At 40.1% G+C, this 13106-nt stretch overlaps 1 protein-coding gene across 1 annotated transcript in view; it reads left to right on the top strand.

Moving 5' to 3' along the window:
* Positions 1 to 2212, top strand: part of LOC102025908 — a 4055-nt gene extending 1843 nt beyond the window's left edge. Inside the window, exons 3-5 of the mRNA XM_005402291.2 lie at positions 85 to 263; positions 1359 to 1477; positions 1602 to 2212. Coding sequence (XP_005402348.1) covers positions 85 to 263; positions 1359 to 1477; positions 1602 to 1682 — 379 coding nt within the window. The 3' untranslated portion in view covers positions 1683 to 2212. The remainder of the gene's footprint in view (positions 1 to 84; positions 264 to 1358; positions 1478 to 1601) is intronic.
* Positions 2213 to 13106: the final 10894 nt, after the last annotated feature.

Below are 13106 nucleotides of genomic sequence, written 5' to 3'. Positions count from 1 at the left end.
GGAGGGGCGGGTCCCGACTCCTCCGCTGCCTCTTTCTCTCCCTCCCTGTTCCTCCCCTTCCTCGTCGCGGTTCTCCTCCCCCAGTTCTCTTCTTCCGCTCCGGCCTCCTCTCTCCCTCGCTTTCTCCTCCCACTCCGACTCTCTCCTGCCCTTCTTTTTCCCGTTCCCCTCTGCTTGCCGGGATCGGAATTCTGCCCCGACCTGCTTGTCCCGGGAGCCGCGGCGGCTCCCTGCCGGAGCTTCCAGGACCGCGGGACCTGCGGGTACGATGCCCACGTTTTCGTCTGTGCTAGTTTGAGGTTTTACCTGGCTACAGTGTCCCTGTAATCTTGTGTCCTAAAATGCCCAACCCCTGAACCTTCACGCCGTATGTAGACAGGAGAAAGGGAAAGATTTTAAATAATTGAGTATTGGCCTTCTTATCTATCTCCCGCTGTGAACCTAGGGTTCACCTGCGTAGTGTACAGATATCTCGTGGGTACTCAGGAGCTATCGCCAGGTAGGGGGGTTACAGGGCTTATGCCCGCTCTTCATCTCCTTATTCGTTGCCTATCAGGGCTGCAGGCTTTCTTGATCTTACAAGTCCAGAACCTTAATTTAGAAATCGTTTTGCATCCTAAGCTAATTACTCCAAGGCTGGCAGGTGCAAAGAACAGCCAGAACATTTGTAAATTACCAAGTAAAACTACTTGTGAAAGAGTAGCTGGCGTGGCTGTGCAAAGGACGCACGTGGGGATGGACCGTCTAATCACTCGTTGAATATTTATTAGGTCTCTTGAGGATGCTAAACCACATAAGGAAAACAACTGTCTCCCAGCATTTCATTACGGTTTTATTTTATGGCCAGAGTCACTTATGGTCACTGAATGACTCGGTGAGCTAACGACACTGAGAAAGTTTAATTTCTCAAGAAATGTTTCAGAAGAAGAAAACTTTTCTAAGATATATAATAATTTAGCGTGTATCACATAAACCACATGGACCACCATTTTTTTTTTGAGATTGCCTCATTGGGATGCTTTATAAGAATAGCTTTTATATTTTAACAAGTGTGAGCTATTGCCTGGCTATTAACGGAGCGTGTGTTGGCTGACCTGCTCCAATGCTGTTTATGCTTCAAGAGACTGCACCTGCTTGATGATAGTGTGTCTAGTCTGAAATTTCACCACTCATGGCGGTCTTTCCAGGCTACTGACGCAGAAAAAGGAAGGAGGAAGAGAGGAATGAAGGGCAGAGCATGCTGGGAAAGTAGATCAAATTGTCCACCAAACACTCCAAACATCTTGAGCTATGGTTATTACTCAATATTGTAAATTAAATGGAGCACAATGGAGTGAAACCAGTCTTTCCCCCTCTAGGGCCATCTTTATCTACGAGAGATAGAAATCCTCACACATTTTATGAAGACGAGCGTGTGTCCTTGAGGCATGATGTAAGAGAGTTGGAGGGTGGGGTTGCTGATGAATCTCTGAACAAGGTAATAAGAAAGGCAAGAACCACATGGGTCGGGTGGCAGCCTAGTCACCTCTTGGTACTGGGTGGAATGCCTGCTCTAAGTTGCCGGGAGATCAGCTGGAGATAAAATGTCTCTTTCCTTTTAGGTTATGGCTTTGCTTTCTTGCCTCAGTTACTGTGTTCCTCCTGGATATGGACCGACTAGAAGGCAGTTGACTGGTAGTTGAGCTGGCCATGTATACATCAGTTGCCTACATGGTAGCTCAGGTGACAGGGAGGGGGTACACTTGCAGTGGGGAAGTACCAAGCTGTATCATGTATGGCAAGAGTGTGGTTTGTCTCACATGGGTTTGTATGCTCCAAGTTTGGCTCCTAGCGGGGTGATGCTGAGAAGTAGTTGGACCTTTAAAATTTTAAGGCATAGTAGAAGGTGGTTGTTAGGGCTTATATCTAAATGTACCGCCCCCAAAGGCTCATAGGTGGGGTTTGGAGAAATGGTTGGATCATGCGGGTGTGATACTTATCAGGGGATTAGTCTACTGGTGAGTTCATAGTGAAAGGTGATTAGGAAGATGAAGTCTGGTTGGAGGATGCAGGTTGCTGGAGCTGTAGCCTGGAAGAATATACCAGCCTCACACTTCCCTTGATCTCTCCGTTTTGCAGCCTTGCCATGAGCAAGGCTCATCTTCCATGCCCCTCTGCCACGCCACCCTGTTTGGAGCCAGCCAACTGTGGGCTGAAACCTCTACAAACTGTGAACCAAAATAAACCTTTCCTGCTTTAAATTGTGGGTGTCTGGTATTGTATCCCAGTGATGTGAAAGTAACTAAGACAGGGATTAAAACATGTTGATGGGCACTGGTCAGAATCACTCTCAAAATACCAGGCTCTGATCTCTGGTCTACAGCTTATATGAGATAAGCAAGCAGGAGGTACAGAAGCAGAATGGCTTGTCCATTGGGGATTGGTTTCTACAATGTGCATCACAGTCACCAGCCATTTCTAAGAGACAGGAGCAACCAGATCTGAAACAGGAATTTTTACCTGGGCAACTAAGAAATTAAAGTATACTAGCTGGGAGCAGAGGAGGTATTTTCTGTTACACCATGTTTTTGTTTGCCATTACAGTGGGGCACAACCTTGAAGAAGGATTAGTGTACAAAATCTGTGTCCTTTCCTGCTTTTCTACCATGTTGTGATGCAACCAGAAGGTTCTCACCAGGGTTGAACAGATAGGATCACTGGATCTTGGACTTTCAGCCTTCAAAATTGTCAGCCAAACAAACCTTTATTTTAATAAAATGCTTGGCCTCATGTATTTTACTACAGCAAGAAAAAACAGACTGAAACAGAAGTAGGCAAGCTAATTCAAAAATGCAAATAAAAAACATTTAGGAGTAACTATCCTATCAGATATTAATCAAGCAGAAAAAGAATAAGAAACCCAGTAAAAAAAATAGAGGTAAATGTTAGAAACAGCTCTCAGAACAGGAAATACAATTAGTTAAAACATAAGATCCTCTACCTATTTCATAATAATTAATACTGTGCTAATATCCCACTGTGAACTAAGAGTTGGGCATAGATTAAAAGTGTGAGGAACACACTTTTATTAAGAGGATGTCAAAGCAAATAGTTTCATATATTTATCATTGATGAGATTAAATTGCCATGAACATGATAAAAAGCAGTTTGGCAATAGCTATTGGAATTTAGAATACTTCAACCTAGCAATTTTGCTTCTAGAAATGCATCTTAAGTGTGTTTCTGAACATGTGCAAAAATGCACCTGTATAGAGGCAGAATTGTTTCTAACAGCAAATGACTGTTAAATGTCTAGCCATAAGAGGCCAGTTAGACCAACTGTGATGCATTCATATGCTAGAATGAAATGAGATCAGTTATCAATACAAATATAGAAGTGTAACCTAGATATATGGATGGGAAAGCAAAATGCATAAATGTATACAGTGTTAGCATTTTTAAAAAGAATACACCTAGGGCTAAGGGTGTAGTTCCATGGTAGAACTTGTATGTAGTACCTATAAGACCCTAAATTCTATTCCCAGCACAAAAAGAAGAAAAAGGGAAATAAAAAGAATATATCTATATAAATATATAACTTAATAATGACAAATACACAAGAAATCAATAATAATGGTTGCCCAAGAAGTAGAACTCACCTTTCTCTTTTTTCTTTTAATTTTTTTTTTTTGTATTAGAACTCTCCTTTCTATTTCTGGAAAAATACTCACTTTTCACTGTATCCACCATTGTGTACCTTTGAAAATTTGTTCCTATTTTAAGAAAAAATTGTTTTTAGGAGGTTCAATACAAAACACTATTGAATATATTGATCACTCTTGAATATATTGTGTTGAAAGAAGTCCATAATATGCTAGTAAGTAAATTTGCAAGATTAAAACAGTATTAAAAGTAAAATCTCATTCTTTAAGGTGTCTGCACACTCACACACACCCTCCTCTCTCTCTCTCTCTCTATATATATATGAATTACTTGTGTTTCAGATATACATTTTAAGAACTAATTGTATTTCATATAGATATTTAAGAGCTAATTGTATTTCATATATATATTTAAGAACTAATTGTATTTCATATATATTTAAGAACTAATTGTTTCATATAGATATTTAAGAACTAATTATGTTTCATATAGATATTTAAGAACTAGGTGCATTTCATATAGATATTTCAGGACTAATTGTATTTCATATAGATATTTAACTAATTGTTTTTCATATAAATATATATATATATATATATATAGAGAGAGAGAGAGAGAGAGAGAGAGAGATGTAGAAAAGTATATGTTCCAAAATGTTCGTTGTAGATGGCTATCTCTGAATGGTGGGAATAGAGATAGTGTTTTATACATGAAGAGCAGCCTTGGCCTAGGACTCACACTTCCAAAGAGCACTAGAAGCCACAATTTTTTAAGTGCTTCCCTTTCATCAAAAAAGAGACCTTTTTTGTAGTGTTAGGGATTAAACCCAGAACCTCTCTCATGCTAGGCAAGTGCTCTGTCACTGAGCTACACCCATAGCCCCTACAACTGGGCATTAAACACTTAACTGCACTGCTTAGGGGAGCTTCTTGGTGTCCAGGACTTCGTCTTCTTCCCCTTGGGGCATCATGGCAATTTTGTGTTAAAGGAACATAAGGAAGGGTGTACAAAACCCACATCTATTCCTTAGAAATATTTCTATTGATGAATTATTAATTTTAATTCTATGAGTTTTATTATATTAAACAATGAGTACTTAACAGGAGAAAGGCATCATTCAAATAAAGTATTGAATTTTTAGTATTTATTGAGGGTTTATAAGAAAGCATCAGAATTTTCAATATCAACTGATTTTTGGTGTACAAAGTCTAAAAAAAGAACAACACAAATAAATTCTTATATAAACTACAATGAAAATACCAATAGCACTATACAAAAAAAAATCTTTATTTCAATTATCACACCTAAGGCAGTCTACACATATGACAATAGTACATTCCATATACATACATGTCTTACACTGAAAGCAGATGTGTTCTGCTTTCCTGGCCTTTTGTAGGACATATATAATGGTTTGTGTCTGCATGTTCCCCTAAAACCTCATGCATCATAGGGGGTGGGCTTTTCAGAGATGGCTGAATCTAGAATTTGTGATTGGTTCATTATCTAGGGCTGGGATTTTAGGTGTGAGTGGTATACCTCCCCTAGGGCAGATAGCCTGCATACAATATAAAGGAGGAAAGAGGTTTAGTCCTCCCCTTTTGCTGTTGTTGTTTTTACAGTCTTCTACTGCAATGAACTGTTGCCCCTCTACCATGCCACCCTGTCTTGGAGCCAGCCAATATGGACTGAAACCTCTACAAACTGTGAGCTAAATAAACCTTTCCTCCTTTAACTTTGGGTGTCAGCTGTTTTGTCTCAGCAATGATAAAAGTAACTAAGACAGCATACTTAACATCTCAGCAGTCTTGCTTTTTTGTCAGGAGGTTCTTATATTATACAGTGTGTACTTAACAGGAACATAAAATATCGATAAAATAAAGTATTAAATTCTTAATATATATTGTGCACTTAGAATAGATATCAACATTTTCACATCAGCTGTTCACCTGTCAGCTCACCAGTGTGCACCACAATTTTTTTTTTGCATAGTTCCCTGGGATGCATATTCAGCTACTATTACAATAAAGTAAAAATTTACAGTAGAAAAGTAAGGGATAGGACTGCTAGACCCAGTGTTATGTTCCGAGGTAATAACCACTTGCACAGTTTCATGCAAATCTAAAATAGTATGGTCCTCAGCTTTACTGCATTTGCATTTGGAGGAGGTGAGTTCAAAGCCCCTCTCTTCAAAGCCCATTCTTCCTCCAAAATAGATGGGTATATTTTTCCTGCATTCCCAGTGATGTTAAATTAGGAATGATCAGATGATACATGGAGGGAATAGAAAAAATATTTGCAGTTCATATCATAAGCTTACATTACCACCCTCAAAAGCCCCATGCAACACCCATAGGTTTCCATTCACTACCAATTTGATTGAAAGGGAAGCATGTACTTAAGTTATCTAATGACACTTTCTGAACCCTGCCAAGGAGGAAGCAGGGGGCATCTTCCCATGCACATTTCTTCAATCTTCTAACAGGAGCCAGCAACCTTTATCTTCAATAAGAATTAACAATAGGGGTTAGAATGTGGGTCTTAAAAATTACAGTATTAAAACAAACATAGTATTTTTCTAGATAAATGGGAGGAAGATCACTTCTGGAGAAGCAAGTCATTTTAAGAAAAAGAAATGGGCCCTTAGGTGATAAGATGGAAAATAGGATGGTTTTTTGTTAGTGTCTGTTTAGGTGATCTCTTATCTCAGTACTGACTTGTGTTCAGGAATGAAAGCCAATCTTACGTGGTTCTGAAAGTTCTATGGGGGATTTAAAACAGTTGATCCAGTTCTCATCTAACTCGGTTTGTGACCAGAATAGTGAAAAGAATCCAGTTTGTGAACAGAGCACCACTATATTATACAAATATCTATTCTGTGTCTGAGTGTCCTTAATTTCAGGGAGATCTAAAATCAACTGTTGAGATTATAAACTAAGTTAAACCTACATACAGTATTTGTACTTTTAAGTTTAGAAACAAACTATGTAAACTTCTGTTTAGGAGAATTTGGCATATTAGGTGTTTCAGCCGATTAATTTTGTGATTCTGATTTAAAATGCATAATTAAATAGTGATATAAACAGATTTAAAATTTAAATCCTATGGGCTTGGTTAACATTATTAAAACATTTCAGAGAATTTTGAGATATTCATCAGTTGTATAAGTTTAATATCTTCGACTTAGGAAATGTAGCACTTTTTAGCATATGGAACATTTATTTTCACATATCCCTTTTCAGCTATATCTGTTACTGTAACTTGGAAGACTATAAGACACTCTAACTACAGTTCACCTCTTAACTAGTTTCCCTTTGAGCTACTGTTTACCATTAAGAATCATTTTGTTTCAAATGCCACATCTTTCCTACCAGCTTTTAAAGAACTTAATGTATATTAATTGTACATAGAGATGGGATTCAATGTGATGTTTTGACACATGCATAGAGTATGTACAGATCAAATCCATCCTCCCTTTATCCACCTTCTAGCCCCTGTATGCTATGTACAGGTTTTTCTCATTGTCCTTCTGAGTCTGGCTTATTTCACTCAATATCCTTCAGTTTCATCCATTTTGCTGCAAATTACAGGATTTTATTTTTCTGTATGACTAAATTTTAAGTCTTCATGAGAAAGCCTTTATCAGACAATTGAGAGTTGATTATTGTTTAATATTATCTTGCTCCATCCTCTCTAAAGTGATTTGTAAAGAAAACAAGATTTGTAAACTGAACTTTAAAACTTAAGACGTTTATTTTTAGTCTAGTTTTAGTAAATCAAGCACTTAAAAACATAGGCTGCTAAATGTTTTTCATCAACAAAAGAATGAGAAAAGTAACCTTTCAGTATGTAAAAATTCACTTTTACATTCTGTGTGTAATTCTGTAATGTATCCACATGGATGTAAGAGTTTTCCTGCCTTTGAACAGAAGTCTGGGATCCAGTGGGAAGCCTCCATTTCCTAACTGTGCACATAAATTCCTAAGGGTGCTTGAATTGTTTTTCCCCAAGTATCAAACGCATATTCAGAGTGGACTTGGACCAGAAATTGTCAAATCCAGAAGCATTGCTTTTGGCACTGGGTACCTATCTTGCACCTTAGATGTCAATAATCAAAAAACAGCTCAAAAAGTATGTGGAGAAATGAAGATCTAACAGTGAAAAAAATTAACCTACCTAATTGCTCCATTACCTTAGGAAAAAAATTTAGAAGAACTTCAAAGATGTGAATTAAGTGGATACTGAAAACATACTATTTGCTAGAACTCTTCTCAGCCAGAAACAATCCTATCCAAAAAAGGCTGGCCAAGGCAAAGTCAGACACTAGTACTTCCTTGCTCATTCTGACCAATGAAATATAGTTTTCAAATTTATAAACATTGTCTCTCATAAATACCTTTAGTTGACACCAGGGTATTTAGTTCTCTAAGCTCACCTAACTGACTCAATTATTTATGCAGTTTGACAAGAGAAACCATAACAAAAATCATTTAACATTTATTGAGACTCATTAAGGCTGTCCCAGGAGTTATTTTAAACACTCTATAGGCAGATTTTAACTCATGCAATCCTCACATTTTATGTAATGAATACTAACATACTCAATATTTAACCTAGGAGGAAATCGAGGGGTGCAGTGAGGTTACATAGCATACCCAAGATCACACGGTGGGTAGCTAGCCAAAGTGAGACTGACCCAGACCATGCCCTGCATCCATCCCTGAGCTGGCTCGCCATATTTGGCTAGCACCATCCTTGTTTTTCATGCAGAACCTCTATGGTTGACAGGAGGAATTCTCCCAAGTTGGTCCTCTCAGGGTAGAATAGGTTTTTTAAATCTTTTTTCTTCTTCCAGTTTAGGAGATTTTCTGGTGAAGAACCAAAGTTTCACCGAAGCTGTAACTGCAGAATGTAAATATTGAAAGAATCGGAGAGAAGCCAAGTCTAGCTAGTGGTGTGAGAATGGCTTGTGGTGATTGAATGTTCAGCTCCCCCATGCAGCTCTGAGTAGGAACAAACAAGCAAGTCAAGTATTTCAATGTGTTTTCTGAGTCACCACCTATCTGCTAGGTTTGTCTTTCTTTGATAGAGTATGCAATTTACCGTGGAACACTTGATGGCAAAGATGAACAGACTCGTATACTTGATAATTTGTTATTCTACAGTATTTTAACTGGGGAGCCTCTGAGCAGCAAGGAATCATGAAGAACAATTTCTTCTTGTGCAAGGTTAGAACTGGTAACAATTACGTGTTTTTGTGACTGTGAGCTGTTCTGTGTTTTGTTGTTTTGTTATTTCCGTGATGTACCCGGGAGGTTCCTGCTCTGATTTGCAATAATTTCATTTTTATGGATAGAATGTAGTAAGGATAGATGATATTGGGGACACTGTCAGAGGTGGGACACCAAAAATAGCAAATTTACTTTGTGGTTGTTTATGTTTTCCTGTACACCTTTTTAAACACAAACTAGCAAATTGGCTAAAATGGGTAAACACACCTTAAACTGAACAATTTATCTCAGGTTCTGTAAATGAGACTGCAGAAAGCCTTGGATCAGACACGCCTAGTTTGATACCATACATGTGAATAAAGTATTGCAATGAAACCTGCTATTGTCCCTTCTAAGGAGTTAGGTGTCTGGACCATCAAGACAAAAGTACCTCTGCCAACAGTTTCCACGGAGCTTTGCATGGGGATAAAGACAATGGGGCAGGCCTTGGGCATCATCCCTAGAACAACCCAGTTTTCTCTGCTTGCTTCCTCCCCAGTACAGCAGAAGCAGAACTTCCTTCTTGCTGCTGTAGGAGCAAAGGAAAGGCTTTCCAAAGGTGAGCTGCAATGAACCGACAATAGACAGGTTAAGTAAGAGGAAAGATCCATAAAGCTAGTAATTCACAAGAGGAAATAATCACAGCATGGGATCATTCAGAAAGTGTGAGACTCTCCCCAGCGGTCAGATGCTTGTGGCTATTGAGGCTTAAATAACTTCTTGAGCTACAGAGCAGAATGGAGGCTTGGATAGGGAGGATTGGGGTATCCTGAAAGGTGGTAAGGAGTGAGAGGAGAAGGTAGGCTTCGGGCTTATGACATGGATCATCTCCTAGGAGCTGCCCTCAGAAGAAAAGCCTACTTAAGAGCTGAGGCTGTAGCTCAGTGGCAGAGAGCCTTCCTGACATGAATGAACCCTGGGTTTAATCCCCACTACAGCAAAAACAAAGCAAAACAAAAAGCTTGCGTAGGTAGGGTTTCCTGAGAATAGAAGCTTTTAGTCTCTTCCTTAGTCAGTGGTTCATCTTTCCTGGCTAATGAAATTTCATAACAATTGTATGCCTTCTGGGAAAGAAGACTCGGAGGAAGCTTCTCCCTGCCTGTGGGAGGGAAGGTGTAAGAGACAAACAGAGTGGTGATGGTGAGATCAAAAAGGAAGCTTGACATTGCTCCTTTAGCTTCGTGTACCATACTTAGGGCTTGGGGTATTGTGTTCTGAGCTCCAACATAATCAAGGAGTTCTTGCCTTTCTATGTTCTTTCTCTTTACTCCAGTAGCACATCAAGCTTATCTCCTGCACACTCATAAATTATCTTCTTGTGTTTAACTTCACCAAATACAAGCTTCATAAAACCCTTTCTTTGCACCTCCCCCACTTCATGACACAGGTCCATCCATTCCACATCCAATAACTGTTCTGTGAGTGTCCACTCTGTACCAGGCACTGGGAATACGATGGTTACTAAAATTAAGTTTCTGCTCTTGTGGAACTTCTAGTCTAGTGGTCTGGGCTAAAATGATCCAACAGAACTCAACAGAGAATCTAGTACCAGCCCTCCAGTCTTGGATCAAACCTCTTCATATTATATTAGTTCTCTTGGTTGGTCTTAGATTTTATTTGCATTTTAGATCTTTTGTTTTGAGGCTGGGGACTTCTATCAATGGTATTTCTGGCTTCTTAGAGAAATCTACATTAGCAGGAACATGAGGAAAGCCCTGGGGAGACAGGACTATTTGCTGCCCTTTTCATCATTCCGGATTTACTGAGGGCCTTGGAAGTGAACCTCATGTTTGGTGCTTGTGAAATGGGAGATTATCACAAGGGCTATGAATCAGTCTCGGCTGTCCGCCATCTTGGTCCACTAGGGGCTACTATGATGAATACCATAGACTGGGTGATGTACAAACAACCCACATTCATTCTTCATGGTTCTGCAAGACAGGAAGTTCAAGATCAAGGTGCAGACAGATGTGTCTGGAGATGGCTGTCTTCCTCCTTCACAGATGGAGCCATCTCACTGTCCCCACAGGGTACAAGGGAGGAGAGAGCTCTCCTGAGTCTCTCATAAAACACTAATCACATTCATGAGGATTTCATTCTTGTGACCTAATTGTCTTCTGTCACGGTTTGGGGGATATTTGCAAGGGGAAACAATATAATAATACAAGACACATATTTTATAAGATTATTTATAATAGTCACCCAAAGAATCATATACAAGAGAGGAAATCTGTCCACACACTAAAGATCAAAGAATCCAGCTGACAGCCTGGATTCTGCGATAATGTCCTGCACGAATCCAGCTGAAGACCTAGAGCCCGTAACAATGCCTCCCACAAATCCAACTGGAGGCCCAAAGCCCACGACAACGCCTCATGCAGACCTGTTTCATGGATCTGCACTGGGAAGGTCCAAAGGTCAGTAGTGGAATCTAGAAAGTCTGTGCCAGCGGGATGAAGGATCTGTGCCAGTACACTGAGGGATTTGCACTGGAGTCAGGAAGCGATGCTCAAAATAAGAACCAAAGCTCCCCTGAAAAGTACCACAGCCATCCTCAGCAACAGTGAGGTCCAAAGGTCCTCCACTGGTGAACACAGCCAAGTTCCCATCAGGAAAGCAAATGCAGCAAGCTTCTCCAGGAGACTAGCAGTGCACCATCTTCCCCTCTGGAGCCAGGAAGCGATGCTCAGAGTGAGGAGCAGAGCACCCCCAAGTTGAACAGAAACCATTCTCAGCCACACAGTCCTGAGCTCCTTGGAGGATGAAAACAACCAAGTTTATCAGGAAAGCCAGCATGACAAGGTCCTACAAAAGAAACAACAGCTCCTTACAGCTTCTACCAGCTCCCAACAACCTTTCTCTGCTCCCAACAGCCTAACTTCTTCTTTCTCCAGTTCTGCCTCTTATGCTGCTGGCAACAATCCTCAGGTGGGCCTCCCACACCCAGCACCACGCTTCCTCAGTTCAGCTGGGGGTTATAAGTTGACCAGTAGTTGTCACTCCACCCTGTCTTCCAAAGTCTCCACCTCCTCACTTAGGGGTTCTGATTTAAACACATGGATTTTGAAAGGGGTGATATCCTATCTCTAGCACTCCACACTCTAGTTGTACTGCCTCTGCTGGAGGCAGATGCTTAGAGTGCTGAGGGTCTGAGGGATGCCCTTCAATCTGTCACATGCTGTGCTGAGGAATCCAGAATTGCAAAGTAGTTCTCTCTATTGTGAAGCACACAAAGCAGTTTTTACTGCCCCTCATGCCCTCACTGTTCTTTATGGAACTCCTAGCTGCTCATTCTCCAATTTGATGTCACAGGACCTTGGGCACTGGAGCACCATCTGTACTCCAGCTGACCCAGGTCTGGTGATGTTGTACCACTTCATCTGAGACCAAAGCTTTCAGCTTGTGAGTTTATACATCTTATTCGGTCGTTAGAGTCAGAGATGAAAGTCAAGCTTCCTGTCTTCAAGGAGCTCATGGTCTACTTATTTTTGTCCAGTGACTGATACTATTTTGGAGTTACTCTATCCTCACTTCTGGTGATATCCATACAGTGACCTTTCAGGCTTTAGTTTTAAGTTCTGATTGCCCAGTTCCTTCAGCCAAGTGATCATTTTTAAACCAGTACTAAGGTGGATAGGAGGGCTCTTATCTGGAGAAATTGTCTATGGAATGTAAAAAGGGATTTAGTAAAAAGCAATCACAGCTCCTCCAATGTATCTTGAAATGCAATTTAATTTTCAGATATAGAGTCTACATCTATGTCCATTTCTACCTACCCCAGTATGGAGAAAGTGTTGCATCATTAGACTGAACTATCAGGTATAAATTTTATTTTATTTTATTTGGTACTGGGAATCAAACTCAGGACCTTGCTCTTGCCAGGCAGGCACTTGTACCACTGAGCTATCTCCCTGGCCATTCAGATATAAATTTTAAAAAGCCCTTTGATGATATGACATAGCTTACCAATCACTAGTCTGTCTCACATTGCTTCACATAAGAACTAAATAAAAAAATTTTTTTTCATACTGTGGATTGAACTCAAGACCTTCACAATGAGCTACATGGTCGGTCTCCCTTGCCATCTTTTTTTGAAACAGGGTCTCACTAAGTTACCCAGGCTGTCCTCAAACTTGCAATCTGCCTGCCTCAGCCTCCCAGAGTACTGAGATTTCAGGCATGAACCACTGTACT

The sequence above is a fragment of the Chinchilla lanigera genome, unplaced genomic scaffold (genome assembly GCF_000276665.1).
Source record: "Chinchilla lanigera isolate Chin_1 unplaced genomic scaffold, ChiLan1.0 scaffold00077, whole genome shotgun sequence".
Taxonomy (NCBI): domain Eukaryota; kingdom Metazoa; phylum Chordata; class Mammalia; order Rodentia; family Chinchillidae; genus Chinchilla; species Chinchilla lanigera.
The sequence above is the reverse complement of the archived record's forward strand: the minus strand, read 5'-3'. Positions and strand labels throughout refer to the sequence as shown.